The sequence below is a fragment of the Ranitomeya variabilis genome, chromosome 5, assembly GCF_051348905.1.
Source record: "Ranitomeya variabilis isolate aRanVar5 chromosome 5, aRanVar5.hap1, whole genome shotgun sequence".
NCBI lineage: Eukaryota > Metazoa > Chordata > Amphibia > Anura > Dendrobatidae > Ranitomeya > Ranitomeya variabilis.
The window spans coordinates 325001346-325023444 of record NC_135236.1 but is presented as its reverse complement, the minus strand read 5'-3'; the positions used below and the strand labels follow the sequence as shown (position 1 = coordinate 325023444).

The 22099-nt window shown below is 41.5% G+C and overlaps 1 protein-coding gene across 6 annotated transcripts in view; it reads right to left on the bottom strand.

Annotated features, from left to right (window-relative positions):
• The window catches only part of CACNA2D1 (calcium voltage-gated channel auxiliary subunit alpha2delta 1), a 1329605-nt gene that overhangs the window by 871485 nt on the left and 436021 nt on the right, over nt 1-22099 (bottom strand). For all 6 annotated transcript variants that reach the window (XM_077264669.1, XM_077264672.1, XM_077264671.1 and 3 more), the window contains exon 4: nt 3013-3072. In XM_077264669.1, coding sequence (XP_077120784.1) covers nt 3013-3072 — 60 coding nt within the window. The remainder of the gene's footprint in view (nt 1-3012; nt 3073-22099) is intronic.

Sequence of the window (22099 nt, the reverse complement as noted above, 5' to 3'; positions counted from 1 at the left end):
CTGAATTCCTGCATTGCTAGGAGTGCCGACCACAGGGTGGTGCTCATAGCAATCCGGCATTAACAACCATAGAGGTCTCAAGGAAACCTCTGGTTGTTATGCCGACGCATCGTTGACCCCCGATCATGTGACGGGGTCGGCGATGTGCAGATTTCCGGCCCGATGGCCAGAAGCGGTAGTTAAATGCCTCTGTCGGAGTTTGACAGTGGCATTTAACTAGTTAATAGCGGTGGGTGGATTGCGATTCCACCTGCCACTATTGCACACACATGTCAGCTGTTCAAAACAGCTAACATGTCGCGACTCACCACCGGAGCCCACATCAAAGGGGGAGACACGACATGCGCAGTACTAGTACAGCACATGTCGTGAAGGGCTTAAAACCTGAAGCACATGGCATGACCTTCAGGGAGAGAAAATATCTGTAAAAGGGCATCAGATGAAACCTGCCACAACTTTTTGTGTTGAATTTGTTATGAATATTACAAAAAATAACCTTCAGCACGGAGTATGTGGAAACTAATGTAATTTTTATCTTTTTATATATGATTTACTTTTCATAGTTCTGCAGATCCTTGTAACATGGCATTACAGTACTCGTTCAACTGTATTGATTCTTAGTGCACCTCTCTATGTCTATTTTGTAAGTAGCTTTATACAGTGTTTTACTTTTTTTTTAAATAAAACCTGTGGAACACTATTGGATTACATGGACAGAACTTGATTGGGATGAACCGCTTTGTAAATATGCCACATAACAGCACTGTATGGCACCACATGGGAACTACATAAATCAGATTGCAGGCTCTCTTTCTCAGAATATAATTTCATGATCTAGGCTCATACATGTTAAAATTTAAAATTGCCAATGAGATTAAAATTCACCAAATCTGCCAGATTTTACCGGGAAACTCAATTCACAGCTAATATATTCATGACAAATTGAATGTCTGTTATTATGCTCTGGGGTGTTGAGAGACCCCAGAACATAATAAATGTAACATGTTTAAAAAAACCTGAACAACAATTCAAGTACAATTCAATTTCATAAATTTGCCCAACTCGAACAGAAATGTTCCTTAAGTGTGTATTAAAATACAGCTCTTCCAAACTGTTAGCAATGGCCCAATGCAATTACAGAACTCAGGTTTCACCTAATCTCAATAGTATAATTTACTAATGGAAACTTAAAACAATGCCGTTGTGGGAAATATTTTTTTTAATCATGATATAATTACAAATGTGTCCTTGTTTAAATTTATGCTCTTCTGTATGAGAAACTTATATTCACTTGTTATGAGTTTACATAAGTGATCCACGGGGTACAAAACTTGAAAACAGTAGATGATTGAGGTTCTTTTTTGATTGAGATTCAAAATAACGTGAAACTGCCCAAAGCACGACACACCGATGTAACCTCGGACTGCTAAATAACGGGAACCTATTGAGCCATGATGACATTTGATGAAATTTCGTTTGGGGATGAAATTATTTAGTGATCAATTTAAAGTCTTGTGCGATTTTAACAAATTTTCTGATATTGATTACTGAAATGGTTATTGCTTTGATATTGTTTGGTCTGAATACAATACTTTGTTGCCTGCATTTCTTAAAGTGGTTCAAAATAAAGCTCTACATTAACAGCACAAGACTTATTTAACTCAATGCATCCCACACCTTTAAATCACACGTTATGTAACTATAAAAGATAGACTATTATGACACCAATAGTTAAACCCTTTCCTGATATCCACGTTGTATGCATGGTGGAAGTCACAGGAAGGACTCAATAAAAGAACACTGTAATGAAGTCATATCACAATGTATGGTACCAGATATTAATCAAGCAAACCCCTTGTTCCATCCATTGTGTGACTAAAAAAAGAAAGTGTGAAGTCAGCATATCTTTTACTACATAGTAAATCCTGTACAATTGCTGTTTATTCCCATTATGCCTCACATTGTTTTTTTTCATCAAATTCTATATTAAATTATATTAAAAATTCAATATTGCCATTAAAAAGGACAACATCTGCAAGGAGTTTGTATATTTTCCCTGTGTTTGTGTGGGTTTCCTCCAGGTTCTCCGGTTTCCTCCCACATTCCAAAAACATACTGATAGGGAATTTAGATTGTGAGCCCCAACGGGGACAGTGATGATAATGTGTACAAACTGTAAAGCGCTGCTGAATATGTTAGCGCTATATAAAAATAAAGATTATTATTAATATTAAAAGATACCTTTCATCTAGCAAAAACGCAATCCACATATGACAATCTCTTTGGAAAAAAAAGTTCTCACACTTCTAAAGCCAGGATGAAAACAATGGAAGCGTAAAAAGATAAAGTGATCAGTTCATTAAGACATTGTGCACACCAGTCTTAATGAATGGGCTGTCTGGAGCAATAAGCACCAAACTCGTTAAGAGGCGCATGCCATTAAATGAATTAGGGAAATTTCTTAACTGACATGCGCCTCCGCCAGAAGTGTACTCCAGTTAGTTGCTGTACATTTCAGAACAACTGTACAGTAAATGATCTTTTCATGAATTTGACAGGCAGGTTTAGCCACACCCTGTGCCAGCCCATGCTGAGCCCATATTGGCATACTTGACTTGGACTGGAGTGTAAAAGTTAAAATTTGGAATATTTTTGCACCACTTTAAAGTTTTGATACAATATTGCAACATATTGAGACATTTTATGCTAGAATTTTGGTGCAAGCACCTTAATGAATCAGTCCAAAAATATATTTTTCAGAAAAAAAAAGACAAAAAAATTCTTAAGGAATAAAGAGTGCTGTGGTTTAAAAAATGTAGTGAACTTTATTTTAAAACCTCAAAAAAGTTTACAGAATGAAATTATCCACCATAATCTTAAATGGAAATATGTCACACTCTGCAACTGAGAAACCATGCGTAGAAAACATCATACTGACTTAAACTTTTGTGGTAATTCCAGAAAATTAAGTTAAATTTTATAACTTTTTATGGAAATATTTGTAAAACATACCCCCAAAATATCGCTCCATTGACGTGATCCTTGTATCTCTTCTGCTTTTTCTGCCAGGTGCTGAAAGAAACAAAAAATAGAGTTATTTTTTACAGATATTAGACTTAAAAACAGCAATTGTTCTTAACATTGCAATTTATATAAATTACATAAAAGCCCGTGCAGTGTAATCACCACTAAGAGAAAATCTGTGTACCTCCTGGAGTATGTGTAAAATCAATTGAGAATTTAGCAATGCTTTACATCTACATACATTCAAAGCCAATATCCAAAATGCACATAAGACTCCACACAGATTTGTTTACAACTTATTTGACATTTTACTTAAATAATCATTGTGGTTTCAATTTTTTTTGTAGAAATCGGAATATAAGCTAATGTAAGAAGCTTTGTAATATTTCTTTCCAGAGAAAAATGCTTTTTTTCTCCACTTATGAGCCACCCTCTTTCCTCCTTAATTCATGATCCATTCCAAAAAAACAGCTCAAAGATGTCTTGGTCAAAACAAGATGGACTGCCTGCATAGTTAGGTATCAGTCTAGAGGATCTATTAAAGGGAAACTGTCGCTAGGTTTTTTCTAAACCATCTGAGAGCACAATTATATAAATGCAGAGATCCTCATTCCATCAATATGTCACTTACTGTGCTGTTTGCTCTCATATTTATAAAATCACTGTTTTATCTGCTGATTTCCCAGTTCTCTAAATGTTCACATCTGTATAATCCCGCCCACAAAACTAATTGACAGCTTACTGTTTACACTATGCGTAAGCAAAAAGCTGCCAATTACTGGTTGGAATGGGGGTTATACAGAGCTCATGAATATGGAGAACTACATGGTAGCAACTTTACTAGGGTTCAAGTGATAATCACCTACTGATAAACTGTGACTGTGATTTTATTAAAAATACAGCAAATCAGCCTAATAGTGACATCACTGGAATCAGGGTCTGCATTTCTCTTAGATTTGGGGGCAAACCTGGTGACAGATTATCTTTTAATGCTGTGGAGAACGGGAGGAGTGAGTAGTAGATAGAGACACCAATAGAGGCAGAGAAACAGATCCATGCCAAACAATCTCTAGCAAGTAATTTATTTTATCCCACAGCTAGATTCACAGATACAATGCTCAATACTGCTGTATATTGTTCTCCATGCTGCTTTTGTATGTGTTTTATACAGAGAAAAAAGAGCAGGGTTCCATATCTCTGTGTGCACTATATATGGGAGACATCACAGTAGCCAGTCTCCACCCACTAGCTAAGAGAAAACAGAAAATTATACATAATGGAAATATGGTAAAACGTACCGTATATAGTCGAGTATAAGCCGACCCGAGTATAAGCCGAGACCCCTAATTTTGCCACAAAAAACTGGGAAAACTTAATGACTCGAGTATAAGCTTAGGGTGGGAAATGCAGCAGCTACTGTTAAATTTCAAAAGTAAAAATAGATACCAATAAAAGTAAAATTAATTGAGACATCAGTAGGTTAAGTATCCATATTGAATCAGGAGCCCCATATAATGCTTTATACAGTTCATGATGAGCCCTATAAGATACTCCATACAAAATACGCCCCATATAATGCTCCATAAAGTTTATGATGGGCCCCATAAGATGCACCATATTAAAATATGCCCCATATAATCCTGCACAAAGGTTAATAATGGCCCCATAAGATGCTCCATAGTCACATTTGCCCCATATAATGCTGCACAAATGTTGATTATGGCCCCATAAGATGCTCCATAGAGACATTTGCCCAATATAATGCTGCACAAATGTTGATTATGGCCCCATAAGATGCTCCATAAAGATGTTTGCCCCATACAGTGCTGCACAAATGTTGATTATGGCCCCATAAGATGCTCCATACAGACACATTTGCCCCATATAGTGCTGTACAAACATTGATTATGGCCCCATAAGATGCTCCATACAGACACATTTGCCACATATAGTGCTGTACAAACATTGATTATGGCCCCATAAGATGCTCCATAAAGATAGTTGCCCCATACAGTGCTGCATAAACGTTGAATATGGCCCCATAAGATGCTCCATAAAGATAGTTGCCCTATACAGTGCTGCACAAACGTTGAATATGGCCCCATAAGATGCTCCATAAAGATAGTTGCCCCATACAGTGCTGCATAAACGTTGAATATGGCCCCATAAGATGCTCCATAAAGATAGTTGCCCCATACAGTGCTGCACAAACATTGAATATGGCCCCATAAGATGCTCCATAGAGATATTTGCCCCATATGCTGCGATAAAAAAAATCACATACTCACCTCTCGTCGCTCAGGCCCCCGGCACTTTCAATATTCACCTCTCCTCGTTGTGGGAGCCGCTCCGTCTTCAGTGTCTTCTGCACGGACGTTCAGGCAGAGGGCGCGCACTAACCACGTCATCGCGCCCTCTGACCTGAGCGTCACTGCAGAAGATGCTGAAGGCAGAGTGGTGCCCGGAACGAGGAGAGGTGAATATCATGCAGCGCTCCTCCTTCCCATTATACTCACCTGCTCCTGGCGCGGTCCCTGGTTCTCCAACACCGCAGCTTCTTCCTGTACTGAGTGGTCACATGGTACCGCTCATTACAGTAATCAATATGCGGCTCCACCCCTATGGGAGTGGAGTTGGGTCCATATTCATTACTGTAATGAGCGGTACCATGTGACCGCTCAGTATAGGAAGAAGCTGCCGGTGACGGGGAACCAGGGCCCGCGCCAGGAGCAGGTGAGTATTATTACACAGCTGCCGCTCCCCCTCCCCTGCTGACCCCTGGGAATGACTCTAGTATAAGCCGAGAGGGGGACTTTCAGCCTAAAAAAATGGGCTGAAAATCTTGGCTTATACTCGAGTATATACGGTAGTTGATACAAGTTAGATAATGGCTAATAATAGAGTTCTTTCTCATGTAAACACTCATGACAACTCACTCTGAACAGTTACCTACAGTGACAAGTACACTGCAATAATTATGTAATTATGGAATAAGATCAAAATATAATATAAAATTGTTCTTTTAAATAGATTTTAAGTATTTTAATTAAAAGAGGGCTGTATTTTTCATTTCTCTTAAAAAATACTTTTTGAAAAGTGTTTGATGAATAGATAACTCATATGATGTGCTCACTTTTTAGGAAAGCCCATTTAGACAATAATATCCTGCAGAGCATTCTATTGACTGGTCTGTTAAATCATTAACTTAGTGAATAGGAAGGAGGACATCCCCACTGTGTCAGGCAGTTTCAAGAGAAAAAAATCAATGCACAATTTTGCAGGAGTTTACTATGTACGCCACTGATGGATACATTGACCTTATAAAACCTTTACTTATAAGCTCTCAGCCTCTGGTTAGAATAATCTTTAGTATGGAAAAGAAAAGGTGCAGATACACAAAATCAGCTTTTTAGAAATATATAAAATGTAAAAACAATGTAAATGATGTGGCTACATATATTTAAAAAGAGAGAGAGAAAGAGAGTGAAATCAATATAGAGAGAGAGAGATTTTGCATATATACATAAAAGGTGTGGTAAAAAAAAACATGAAATAAATTTGAACATCAAACACCAAAATAAATATCATACATTTACTTAATTTTAAAGGAGTTGTCCACAACTAAATTGTTTTTTTTTAACTAGTTAGCAACTACCTGCCTCTTCTATTCAGCGCCGGCTCAGAGCAGACACTGACCTCTATTTCTGGCGCTTTGGCTATTTCAAGTCAATGGAACAGCTCTTCTTCTTCAGGGCGCCTCTTTCAATTGGGCTGACATCATGTTGATTGACAGCGAGCTTCCCACAATTATGCAGTGGGGAGCCGGTTGTTAATCAGCATGACATTGGCAGTCATGCGCTGTTCCGGTAGGCATCTGCGCTGGGCAGGATAGCCAGTTAGTTAGTAATTGAACCTGCCTGTTACTTCTTAGACCCACAGTAAAAAAAATATTATAGTTCTGGAAAACCCCATTAAAACAAATCTTTTGAGGTAATAATTTATTCCATTGTTATTACTTTTTTAACCCCTTTCTGCCAGCTGACGGAATAGTACGTCAGCTGGCAGATCCCCTGCTTTGAGGTGGGCTCCGGCGGTGAGCCCACCTCAAAGCCGCGACATGTCAGCTGTTTTGTACAGCTGACATATGCGCGCAATGAGCGCGAGTGGAATCGCGATCTGCCCCCGCCCATTAACTAGTTAAATGCCGCCGTCAAGCGCTGACAGCGGCATTAACTAGCGCTCCCGGCCGCGCGGCCGGTGGTGCTCGCACCGCTGACCCCCTTCACATGATCAGGGGTCAGCGGTGCATTGCCATAACAACCAGAGGTCTCCTTGAGACCTCTATGGTTGTTGATGGACGATTGCTTTTAGCGCCACCCTGTGGTCGGCGTTCAAAATACACTTGCATGTCTGCTACATAGAGGTGATCTGTACTTCACCTCTATGTAGCAGAGGCGATCGAGCTGTGCATGCTTCTAGCCTCCTATGGAGGCTATTGAAGCATGCCAAAATTAAAAAAAAGTATTTAAAAATATAAAAAAAATAAAAATATATAAAAGTTCAAATCACCCCCCTTTCGCCCCAATCAAAATAAAACAGTAAAAAAAATCAAACATACACATATTTGGTATTGCCGTGTTCAGAATCGCCCGATCTCTCAATAAAAACAAAGGATTAACCTGATCGCTAAATGGCGTAGCAAGAAAAAAAAATCAAAACGCCAAAATTACGTTTTTTTGGTCATCGCGACATTGCATTAAAATGCAATAACGGGCGATCAAAAGAATGTATCTACACCAAAATGGTATCATTAAAAACGCCAGCTTGGCACACAAAAAATAAGCCCTCAACTGACCCCAGATCACAAAAATTGGAGACGCTACGGGTATCGGAAAATCGCGCAATTTTTTTTTTTTTAGCAAACTTTGGCATTTTTTTCACCACTTAGATAAAAAATAACCTAGACATGTTAGGTGTCTATGAACGAACTATGAATGTAGTGACCTGGAGAATCATAATGGCAGGTTAGTTTTAGCATTTGGTGAACCTAGCAAAAAAGCCAAACAAAAAACAAGTGTGAGATTGCACTTTTTTTGCAATTTCATCACACTTGGAATTTTTTTCCTGTTTTCTGTTACAGGGCATGGTAAAACCAATAGTATCGTTCAAAAGTACATCTCGTCCCGCAAAAAATAAGCCCTCACATGGCCATATTGACAGAAAAATAAAAAAGTTATGGCTCTGGGAAGGAAGGGAGCAAAAAACGAAACCTAAAAAACGGAAAAAGCTCCGGGGGTGAAGGGGTTAAATTTGAATTTCAACTTCACCAATTAGTTGGCACAAAACTATTGCAATGTTCTGTATAAACTGTTAGCCCATGACATCTTCTGACAAGGAAGGAATGTGAAGGACAGCTGACTAATGCCATTATTTTCAGTGTTAAAAAAACCTAGTATAAAGGATTTTGTTTTTCATTTCTGAATCACAATGAAGCAAAGACTATGGCCATGAAAAACGCCGAGTGTGACGTGGATTTTATCATTTGCAGGATCCATATTTCCAAACAGGCAGAGACTGCAGAAAAAAACCCATAACAAAAATGTAATGAATTCTTCCATCCTTTGCCTGGTACATAAGAAAATCCTGTGATCATATTAGTACAACTTTTTCTACAGGTTCTAAAAATTACCAATACATTTAATTATCGATAACTTATTTATAATAGTTTATTTTAAGGATTACTAAAAGTATTAATAATATACACATTATATACTTATACACCTGTCTATTCATATTTTGCATTTGTCTAAGGGTGTAGCAGTAGGAATGTAGAGGAAACAGTCACACTCAGAATCTGGTGCCTGAAGGATCAATGGTCCTTTTTGCAGAATAAATAAACACTATGAATAATATATGGTGGTGGTGGGCCCCATCTTATGACATTCAATTTATACCTCTGCTTTGTCTTTTGGGATTCTATAGTTGAAATGTATTGTTTTGTCAGTTTCTCTTGAAAAATAATCTTTAATTCTGCCTAAATTTAATGTCCTATATCAACAGTGAAGTCACCAATAATTTTATCAGATTAGCAAAATGTCAAAATTCAATAAAAGCTATTCTCTTCAAAATAAGCTTTATCTCTGCTTTTATCTCTCCCTCAGCCACAGGGCTATTGAGAATTGTCACTTGATAAGACACAACAAAAGCAAATTGTAGACAGTCCCATCTATTAATACTGCAGTCTTTTATACACTTTGTTAAATAAATCCCTGACATCTAGACGTTTCAGCCTGCAAATCAGGTATTATGCAACTTCCCTGTCTGTCCCTGTCACACATCTAATTCCCTCTTGTGAGCACATCACAAGTTAAAAAGTGCTGTGAATTTTCTGAACACTAGCCTACAAGGAATATAAGTAGCTAAATCCTGAAATGTAAAATATTACACCAACTTGTTAACAGATGCAGACAACTTGTTATTCACTTAAATTAGGAAGTTAGATTTGTTTTCTATGTTTCATGATATCTGTACTGAAATAATAAAAAGTTTATGGTACTTAGGCTCTTGTGTGTTAGCTCTTTTCCTATTTGAATTGACATGCTCCAATATTCTATATCAGCATGACTTACGTAGAAGAGTGTGACCGATTACCGGATCATGCAACTTATTTGAAATGCCCTATTTATCTTGATTGCTGGACCATCCAAGACAAGCACATGTGACCTATTCTGTCCCACCATCTCCTTATAGATTATAAGCTTTGAAGCAGGGCACTCACTACTCCTTTAACTGCTGAACTATGTGTTACTTTGTATTGTCTTTATTGTCTGTATATGTCCACTCTCAATTGGAACCTGCTGCAAAATACGTTATATGCTATATAAATAAAATTATTTTTATTATTATTTTACCTGAGATTAAATCGTATATTTATCTTATATTACATGTTAATATGTTAATAGACTGGTTTGGACCATTTATGATCAGGATTTGATGGCATGTTCTAGTGATATTTTATCAACCTCATAAACTATACTTACATTATTTGTCAACTGGAGTAGTTTCTGGTATCATCTGTCTAAAGCATTTAAAGGGAACCTGTTACTCTATTCATTCTGCTCAGAAAATGGGCCACATGAAATAGAGCCTTGTTGCACATTTGCAGCCAGGTAGGTTCAGTGATTGAATATTTTGAAGAGCTGGCCATGGACCATAGACAGAGACGTGACTAGTCCAGTGTGGCTGTTGGTCGCTTCTTCCTGCCCCATCTCCAATTGATTGATAGGTATCTCCAGTGTGTACACAATAAGAGAAACCTGCCAATCAACTAGAGGGAAGTTGCAGAGGGAAGTTGACTGACATAGAAGCCAGACTTTACTGGAGCATTTCAGAGAAAAACATACCTTTCTGCAATCGAGCAGCCAGCCTCTGATTCATGATGCCCGTAGTTTGTACAGCATCATTCGAGTGACAAATTCTCTTTAGCTTCACAGCAATGTATTTTTGTTATACAATGTGAATTATCAGATATCATAAACTCCATGATAAGGCCCTTCAAATGATTGCATGCATCAGATTCCATAATATCTATAAGTAATAAGAAATTAAATAAGTTGTCCACTACAATAACCTTTTTTTTTTTTCCATAAATCTTGCTATTATGTGCCACTGAAAACATCCATTGTCTTTATTTTAGCAATATTACCTTTTATCATGCTGTAGCAGCACATTTTCAGTGCTGGATTCAGCTCTCATGAGGTTAATCGACAACTTCCTTTCTCCTGAGTTATTGTGCTCTAATACTACAAGTTCCATGATGCATTGCACTGCCACTAAGCACGAACCTACCACACCCACTCCAAAACACACCCAACCCCTCCCTCCTTTCCCTCCTCTAGCTTCAAAAAGATTTGTGATGTCATTTCTGTCCAACCTCCTCTTTTACATCTGTCCAACCCACACTCCATTACACACAGATCGATAGATAGACAGATGGATAGATAGATAGATAGATAGATAGATAGATATGGGATGGATAGATAGATAGATATAGGATAGATAGATAGATAGATAGATAGATAGATAGATATGGGATAGATAGACAGACAGATAGATACATACAGATATATCTATGTCTATTTCCATACATATGTCCATATCCATGTTTCTAAACCCCTTCACCCCTGGAGCTTTTTTGTTTTCGTTTATCGCTCCCCTTCTTTGCAGAGCCATAATTTTTCCGTCAATACGGCCATGTGAGGGCTTATCTTTTGCGGGACAAGTTCTACTTTTGAACGACACCATTGGTTTTACTATGTCGTGTAACAGAAAATGTGCAAAATAAGGCAAAGTGCAATGAAATTGCAAAAAAAGTGCAATCCGACGCTTGTTTTTTGCTTGGCTTTTTTGCCAGGTTCACTAAATGCTATGGCTGTGTGCACACATTGTGAATTTGATTGCAGATCCACAGGGTTTTTTGCTGCACAGTATTGCATCAAATCCGCAGTGTAGTGTACAACCAATGTAAGTCTATGGGAGCCGCAGACTTGTTGTGCACATGCTGCGGAAAAAGCCGCACCGAAACGCAGCTTTTTTTTTCTCTGCAGCATGTCACTTCTTGTGTGCCGAACTGCAGCATTTCTGCACCCATAGACTTTTATGGAGTCGGGCACATCCGCAGCAAAACCGCAGATGTAAAAAAGATCTGCAGTTTAGATGCGGATGTGGGTTCGAGAAATGCTGCAGTTCGGGAGGAGGGAAGTGTGTGGGCGGCAGGGCCGGACTGGGACTAAAATTCAGCCCTGGCATTTGAAGTTACACAGGCCCACTTGTCACATGGTGACTGTATAATATCTTTGTACACTTGTAGGCAGGGCCGGTTTTAGGCAAAGTGGGGCCCTACGCCTAGGCAAAGTTTAAAATGGGGCCCAAAATGCTAACATATTGCACATCACACAAAAGCATTTCGGTTGTATTTACATGCGCTGATCTCAGGACGCTAAATGAGTTTGATCGACAATACTGAAGTTGTTCAACACTTGTTTCCCGGCCTCTTTCCACCGTCTGAGAAAGAATGATGGGACAGAACGATCACTAATAGATCACTAACAGATCACCATACAGTATCATGTTATCAGCAGCACATCTACAGATTACAGCGGCGATGTGCTGCTGAGAACAAGGATTTTTGTTCCGGCAAAAACAACCTGAATATGTAGCATTTTACTTGTTTAGTAAAATACACTCCATAGTCCTCCATATATTCTAATGTGCACCACAGTCCTCCATATAGTATAATACACTCCCTATAGTCCTCCATATATTATAATACACTGCTCAGTCCTCCATATAGCATAATACACTCCTCATAGTCCTCCATATAGCATAATACACTCCTCATAGTGCTCCATATAGTATAATGCACCGCCATAGTCATCCATGTAGTACATTTCACATCCCATAGTATAATGCACCCCATAGTCCTTCATATAGTATAACATATTCCCCATAGTCCTCGATACAGTATAATGCAGCCCACATATAGTATAATGTAGCCACCACCCTACAGAATATAATGCGGCAACCACAGAGTATAATGCAGCCACCCCACAGTATAATGCAACCACCCCACAGTATAATGCAGCCACCCCACAGAGTATAAAGCAGCCACCCCACAGAGTATAATGTAACCCCATAGAATATAATAAAGCCCATCTCCCCATAATATATAATGTAGCCCCCCATAGAATATAATGCAGCCCCCCCTAGTATATAACACAACCTCCCCCATGGTATATAACCCAACCTCCCCCATAGAATATAATATACCCCCACAATAGTATATACCACAGCCACATAGTACATAACATGGCCTCCCCATAGAAGATAATATAGTCCCCATAGTATATAGCAAAGCCCACATAGTATATAGCACAGCCCGCATAGTAGATAGCACAGCCCACACAGTAGTATATACAGCACAGCCCACTCAGTAGTATATACAGCACAGCCCACACAGTAGTATATACAGCACAGCCCACACAGTGGTATATACAGCACAGCCCACACAGTGGTATATACAGCACAGCCCGCACAGTGGTATATACAGCACAGCCCACACAGTGGTATATACAGCACAGCCCACACAGTGGTATATACAGCACAGCCCGCACAGTGGTATATACAGCACAGCCCGCACAGTGGTATATACAGCAGAGCCCGCACAGTGGTATATCCAGCACAGCCCGCACAGTGGTATATCCAGCACAGCCCACAGTGGTATATACAGCACAGCCCGCACAGTGGTATATCCAGCACAGCCCGCGCAGTGGTATATACAGCACAGCCCGCACAGTGGTATATACAGCAGAGCCCGCACAGTGGTATATCCAGCACAGCCCACAGTGGTATATACAGCACAGCCCGCACAGTGGTATATACAGCACAGCCCGCACAGTGGTATATCCAGCACAGGACGCACAGTGGTATATCCAGCACAGCCCACAGTGGTATATACAGCACAGCCCGCACAGTGGTATATACAGCACAGCCCGCATCTCTCCTCCTCCTCCCCCCCCCCCGAGAATGTCCCCACAGTCCGGTAAAAAAAAAAAACCACTCCTCACCTTTCCTCTTGCCCGCATTGCTTCCTGCTCCTGTCTCGCTGGCAGCAGTCTGTCCGGGACACAGCAGGTGCGCGATGATATGACGTCATTGCGCACCCGCAGTGTCAGAGGCAGAGCGGGGAATGATGGGAGAGGGAGCGTCTGTAGACGCTCTCTCCTCCATCATTGCATTCAACTGTACCGGCGTCATAGACGCCGGTATAGTTGAATGCGACGGCCGACGGCAGGGGGGTGAGTCGGCGGCGGCAGGGGGCGGAGGATCGAGCGGCCCACGACTGGCATCGGCACTTCTGGCATTTGCCAGAAGTGCCCGATGGCCAGTCCGGCCCTGGTGGGAGGAATGTGGGCAGTGACGGTGTGCGTGTATGTGTGTGCTGGGTCTGCGCGCTGTTCGGATGTGTGCGGCGCTGTGCGGGACTGATCAGGTGTGTGCGGGGTCTGCGGGCTGTTCGGATGTTTCTGGGGAACTGTTTGGATGTGTGTGGCGCTGTGCGGGACTGTTCGGGTGTGTGCGGGGATCATCCAATGGTACTACAAGTACGCAGCATCCAATCTGCAGCTATTTCGGATGTAATCCTGACAGTGGACACGCACCCTACACTATCAATACATCTATCAATTGATATATCTATCCACATATCTATAGATAGATATAGGAATAGATAGATGTATGCATCTATAGATCTATCTATATGTAGTTCTGTCTATCCATTTCATCTATCATCTATATGTCTATCTATCTGTGTGTAATTGAGTGTGGGTTGAACAAATGTAAAAGAGGAGGTTGGACAGAAATTACATCAAGCAATAATGTTCAATAATACATCTTTAGCTTTCAAAAACGCATACAAAAACGCACAAAAAACAAAACGCATACAAAAACGCACAAAAAACACGCAAACACCGCACCAACATTTTTTTAAAAAGCATCAAAAGCGCGCAAAAACTGCACCAAAAACTGCATCATAACCGCACCCAAAACTGCATCAAAACCGCACCAAATACTGCATCAAATCTTCACCAAAAACTGCATAAAAAAGCATCAAACACCTGAATCAAAACCACGCAAAAAAACGCACCAAATACTGCAGCAAAAAATTAATCAAAACCGCGCAAAAACCACACCAAAAACCACACCAAGAACAGCATCAAAACCACACAAAAAAGCCTCATCAAAACCGCGCAAAAACATGAAAAAAACGTGAAAAAAATGCATCCAAAACGCAGCTGCGTTTTCTGCAAGGAGATGCAGATTTTGTGCAGACAATTCTGCACCCAAATCTGCAACGTGTGCATACAGCATAAAACTGACCTGCCATTATGATTCTCCAGGTCATTACGAGTTCATAGACACCAAACACGTCTAGGTTATTTTTTATCTAAGTGGTAAAAAAAATTTCAAAACTTTGCTAAAAAGAAATAAAATAATGGCGCCATTTTCTGATACCTGTAGCGTCTATATTTTCTGAGATATCGGGTCGGGTGAGGGCTAATTTTTTGCGCGCTGATCTGACGATTTTAATGATACTACGTTTGTGCAGATACGTTCTTTTGATCGCCCATTATTGCATTTTAATGCAATGTCGCGGAGACCAAAAAAACATAATTTTGGCTTTTGATTTTTTTTTCTCGCTATGCCGTTTAGCGATCAAGTACATTTTTTATTTTTGTATTGAAAACAGCTGACATGTTGCGGCTTTGAAGTGGGCTCACCGCGAAGCCCACCTCAAAGTGGGGGCTATTGCCAGCTGACGTACTATTCCGTCAGCTGGCAGAAAGGGGTTAATAAACACTATGGTTATGTAATTTAAAAAAAAAAAAAACGGCATGGGCTCCCGCGCAATTTTCTGCGCCAGAGGGGGAAAGCCGACGGCCGGGGGCCAATATTTGTAGCCTGCTATGAATATCAGCCCACAGCTGTCTGCATAGCCTTTACTGGCTATTAAAATAGGGGGACCCCCCAAAAAATAAATGACGTGGGGTCCCCCTATATTTTATAGCCAGAAAGGCTACGCAGACAGCTGCCGGCTGATATGCATAGCCTAGAGAGGGGCCATGGATATTGGTCCCCCCCCCGGCTACAAATACCAGTCCGCAGCCGCCCCGGAAATGGCGCATCTGTAAGATGCACCAATTCCGGCACTTAGCCCCTCTCTTCCCACTCCCGTGTAGTGGTGGGATATGGGGTAATAAGGGGTTAATGTAACCTTGCTATTGTAAGGTGACATTAAGCCGGGTTAATAACGGAGAGGCGTCAAAAAGACGCCTATCCATTACTAATCCAATATTAATAAAGGGTTAATAAAACACACACACATTAGGAAAAAAGTATTTTATTATTCTTCATTTAACCATACTTACCATACTTCAGCGCCTGCAAAAAATGTAAAATAATAAACCGTATACTACCTGTCCGCCGTAGTCCAATTAATAACGAGTGTCCCACGACGATTTCCCCTATAGAACAGTGACATAGAGTGATGTCACTGCTCTATAGAACCCTCAGTGACACACTGACAGGAGACAATGGCTCCTGCAGTGCATCACTGAGGTTACTAAGGTTCAAAGTCTTACTTTATGGCAAAAAGCTGTGTGTGAAAATTTCTCAACAGCAATGCCATAAGTCAGACTAGGGACTATTTTCTCACAGGGGCGTAGGAATACATTGTGGGGAATACATTGTGGAAGGATACCTTCCTCCCCTCATTGTGTTCCTGGAGCCTCTGGATAGCGGTCGCATCAGCAGATGTTCCTGCTCTCCACGGGAGATCGTCGAGAGACACTCGTTTTAATTGGATTTCTGCGGATCAGGGAGTACAGTGTTTGTTTATTATTTTATAAATTTTTTACAGATGACAATGGCTTCGGGGATCAAAGTGACAAGTGATGGTGAGTATGTACTCTATGTTACATGTACTGTATGTCTATATGTATGTTGTATGTCTGTACTGTATGTATGTACTGTATGCGGCATGTCGCATGTTGTCGCATGCTGCATGTTGTCGCATGGCGCATGTCGTCGCATGGTGAGTGTCATTGCATGGTTCATGTCGCTGAATGGTGCATGTCGTCGCATGGTGCATGTCGCCGCATGGTGAGTGTCGTTGCATGGTGCATGTCGCCGCATGGTGCATGCCGTCGCATGGTGCATGTCTTCGCATGCCGCATGTCATTGCATGGCGCATGTCGTCGCATGGCGCATGTCGTCGCATGGCGCATGTCGTTGCATGGTGCATGTCGTCGCATGCTGCATGTCGCATGTTGTCGCATGGCGCATGTCGTTGCATGCTGCATGTCGCATGTTGGCGCATGGCGCATGTCGTCGCATGCTTCATGTTGCATGTCGTCGCATGCTGCATGTCGCATGTTGTCGCATGTCGCATGTCGTTGTATGTTGCATGTTGTCGCATGGCGCATGTTGTCGCATGGCGCATGTCATCACATGGTGCATGTCGTCGCATGCTGCATGTCGCATGTTGTCGCATGGTGGATGTTGTCGCATGGCGCATGTCGTCGCATGGCGCATGTCGTCGCATGGCGCATGTCGTCGCATGCTGCATGTCGCATGTTGTTGCATGGCGTTGCATGGCGCATGCCATCGCATGCTGCATGGCGCATGTTGTCGCATGGCGCATGTCGCCGCATGGTGAGTGTCGTTGCATGGTGTGTGTTGTATGTATGTATGTATGTATGTACGTACGTACTGTATATGTATATGTGTATTTTTTTTTACACTCAACACATTAGCCGGATGATGGGACTACTACTGTCCCATCATTGGCTAATGTGTCACTCACTGCCACTGTAGCAGGCAGAGCCCGATTGGACTTGTTGTCCCATCGGACGATGCCTGCAGACACACACACACACACACCACCCCCCAGCACATACCGGCGCCGGTCCGCACAGCGCCGGGGACCGCACAGCGCCGGGGACCGCACAGCACCGTCGCCCGGGACCGCACAGCACCGGCGCCGGGCACCGCACAGCGCCGGCGCCTGGGACTGCACATCCCTGCCTAGCCCCGCCCACCCCCAGCACAGCTCCACAGTCAGCCTCAGCCCCGCCCACAGCCCAGTCACTCTTTATGAGTGACTGCTCTCTGTGGAGCCTGGGGACACGCCTGCTACTGACGTCACATCAATTTCCAGAGTCTGGAAATTGACGTGACGTCGGCAGAAATGAGCGGCGGCTGAAGCCTGGGGGTCACGTGACCCGGACTCAGCCGCCGGAATAGCGCCGCTCACAGGCGAAAACGGCTAAAGAAGGTATTTACACAAATCATCAGGGGCCCTGGGGGGATACATTGGGGGGTTAATTGAAAGTAGTGGACAACCCCTTTAAGTCTAATACAACTTGTGTGGTGGATTATTCTTATTATTTTACATTAGGGATCTGGTTTTCAAGTACACTGATGGTTTTATCTTACTTCATTCTCATATGAAGAACTTAGAATTTCATGCAGAATCATTTACTTCAATTAATGGCTAGACATGGAGATTCCAAAGAGGATATAATTTCTTTGTTATACCCATTCATTCTAATTCAGGAAGTCAAAGAATATAACACTTGCTATTGAGTAGTTACTAGAGTACCAGGCTAATGAGTTCTTTGGTATGGAGAATCTAATTATCTTCATCTACCTGTTGACTAGACATTAGATACTGCAGTTACAAATCTTCTTCACACCTATAAATAACAGAGTGATGAGAAATAATGACATGATGAGGTTATAGAGCCATTTTTGGCTAATAACACGTCTTATATGACCCCAACACCTGGGAGTAGACAGATGGAAAGTTGTTATAAATTAATAACATTCATTGTTACTTTTCTTTCACAGGAAAATCAAGAAGTCATTAAGATTTTTTTCTGTAATGATTTTGGTAACTTAGCAAACATTTTTCTTTTCAGTGTAAATGATCATATCTTTTGTAAGTCTGCCAGTATCTAAGCAAGCCTTGCAATGATTTAGAGACATGCTAGGGGGTGGACATTTGGTCTCCATTAAGATTAAAAAGTGTATAAACTGAATTTCTATATCTAATATATAAAGTTGAGTGTATGTGTGTGTGTGCGTGTATGTGTTTGTGTGTGTGTGTGTCTGTGTATGTATCGAGCCATGCCAACTCCACATAGCCGCGCCCACTCCGCATAGCAGGCACAGGCCACATCTAGCTTCATCGTGTCTAGAATGGAGTTGCTTCTATAAGGCATTATGTCAATGGAATGGGAGGAGCCTCATGGATAGAGATGTGAGGGGCAAAATGAGAGATGTCAGGGGAAAATGAGAGAAGTGCGGTGCTGCTGCAGTATGAGGCTGTGTATAGAGAAGAGTGATGCCCTGCAGGTGGAGGCTGTGTACAAGGCCACATTCACACATTCAGTATTTGGTCAGTATTTTACTTCAGTATATATAAGCCAAAAACTATGAGTGGGAGAAAAATACAGAAGTGGTGACGTGCTTCTAATAAACTTTTCCTCTGATTGTTTTACTCCAAGTTTTAGTTTACAAATACAGAGATAAAAAATACTGACCAAATAACGTGTGACCGAGGGCTAATACAGGAGGAGATAACATACAGGTATATACTATATACAGGCGGAGATCACACACAGGTCTATACTATATACATGAGGAGATGACTTACAGGTATATACTATACACAGAGGAGATGACATGCAGGTAAATTCTATATACATGAGGAGATGACATACAGGTATATACTGTATATAGGAGGAGATGACACAGGTACATACTATATACAGGAGGAAATGTTATACAGGTATATACTATATACAGGAGGAGATGACATACAGGTATATACTATATACAGCGGAGATAACATACAGGTATATACTATGTACAGGAGGAGATGACATACAGGTATATACTATATACAGCGGAGATGACATACAGGTAAATTCTATCTACATGAGAAGATGAAATACAGGTATATACTGTATATAGGAGGAGATGACACAGGTACATACTATATACAGGAGGAGATGACTTACAGGTATATACTATATACAACAGCAGATGACACAGGTACATACTATATACAGGAGGAGATGACACACAGGTACATACAATATACGGGAGGAGATGACATACAGGTATATACTGTATACAGGAGGAGATGACACACAGGTATATACTATATATGGGAGGAGATGACATACAGGTATATACTATATACAGGAGGAGATGACATGCAGGTATATACTATATACAGGAGCAGATGACACACAGGTACATACTATATACAGGAGGAGATAACATACAGGTATATACTGTATACAGGAGGAGATGACACACATATATATACTATATACAGGGGAGATGACATACAGGTATATACTATATACAGCGGAGATGACATACAATTATATGGGATGCCCCAGGGTCCTGGTTGTCACAGTGGCATTGCCTTCCTCACGGGAAGAGTGATGTCACACTTGGAGGCGATGGAGGATTCCTTTTAACAGGTAATTAGCACATACAACACTGTTCTGACTCCAGGCCAGAAGGCGGAGCTCTACACCCAACTTCAGGGGAGCTGCTGTCTTTGATCAGGAGGAGGAGTTAGTTGCTAGGCAGTTGCTAGGCAGTTAGGAAGATACAGTTAGACAGTTGGTGCCGGACAGCAGACTGGAACAGTCTGAGGCAGAAGGACAGGTGAGGGGCCGTACAGCCTAAAGTGCTGTAGCCCCTAGATAGTGATATACAGAAGGAAGAACAGCTTTTAGTGAACATGCCGGAGAGCGAAATACAGGAGAGTGACAACAAGGGAGAATACTGCGAGAGGGCTACCTCCCTGACAGAGCGCAGATATCGGTAACCAGAAGACCGAGGTTGTGTCATCCTCTAGGAAGCACAGCAGAAACCGGTAGGACAGCTAGACTACACTTAACCTGTCCGCCCTAATACCCAGGAGACACAGTGACACATATAGCCCTGGTGATGATAGAGACCCTGTAAAAAGGCTCGCGTCACCTGTCATACAGGTTTGTTTACCACTTCACTAAAGGACAGAGATAACTGAGAGGACATTGCTAAGAAGCCATAGGCAGCAAGGGACCACAACACAGAGCTGGAAGGAAGGCTTTTAACTCAACCTGGTAAAGCTGGATTCTGAACTCGCTTCCAAGCCGGCTGGACCCTGCCTGTACCGGTGATCTGGTGCCCTGGACTATGGCTGCCTGCTACCATCAGTAAACCAGGTAAAAAGACTGCACAACTGTATCCTTCATCCTTTACTGCACCACTCATCTTCTTCCATCTATTCATCAGGAGCCCTGGGGACCTACTTCACCAGTAGTAAGTGATACTATCTGGCTGCCATAACATCACCCCAGAGGACCCCTTTTAGCAGCGTTGGTCACCTCTGACCGAATACCACAGGTGGCGCCACAAACTTTCTTTATTTCAAAACCCCCTTTAAAGACCTTTCCTTTAACATGGGCACCCAGGGCCACAGACCGGGTCACCGCCGCCGTGACATGTCCCTTTAAGTACCAGACCCGGTACCAAGTACCCCATGGCCCTGGCGGGCGGCTCATTTATACTATATACAGGAGATGACATACAGGTATACACTACATACAAGAGGCGATAACATACAGATATATACTGTAAACAAGAAGAGATGACACAGGTACGTACTATATACAGGGAAGATGACATACAGGTATATACTATATACATCGGAGTTGACATACAGGTACAGTATATACTTTATGCAGGAGATGACATACAGGTATATACTGTATACAGGAGGAGATGACATACAGGTATATACTATATACAGGAGGAGATGACATACAGGTATATACTATGTACAGGAGCAGATGACACACAAGTACATACTATATATGGGAGGAGATGACATACAGGTATATACTATATACAGGAGCAGATGACACACGTACATACTATATACAAGAGGAGATGACATACAGGTAAATACTAAATACAGGAGAAGATGACACACAGGTACATACTATATACAAGAGGAGATGACATATGGGTATATACTATATACAGGAGGAGATGACATACAGGTATATACTATATACAGCAGGAGATGGCATACAGGTATATACTATATATAGGAGTAGATGACATACAGGTATATATTATATACAAGGGAGATGACATACAGGTATATACTATATACAGGGGGAGATGACACACAGGTATATACTATATACAGGAGGAGATGACACACAGGTATTTACTATATACAGGGGAGATGACATACAGGTATATACTAAGGGGAAAATGACAGGTGTGAGGTCAAAATGACAGGTGTTAGGGGGGAAAATGAGAGACGTGATGGGAAAATGAGAGAATTGAGGACATATAACTAACCATAGTTAGTTACTATGCCCGGGCAACGCCGGGTTCTTCAGCTAGTCATTATATAAATAAGAGGCCTTGAGTA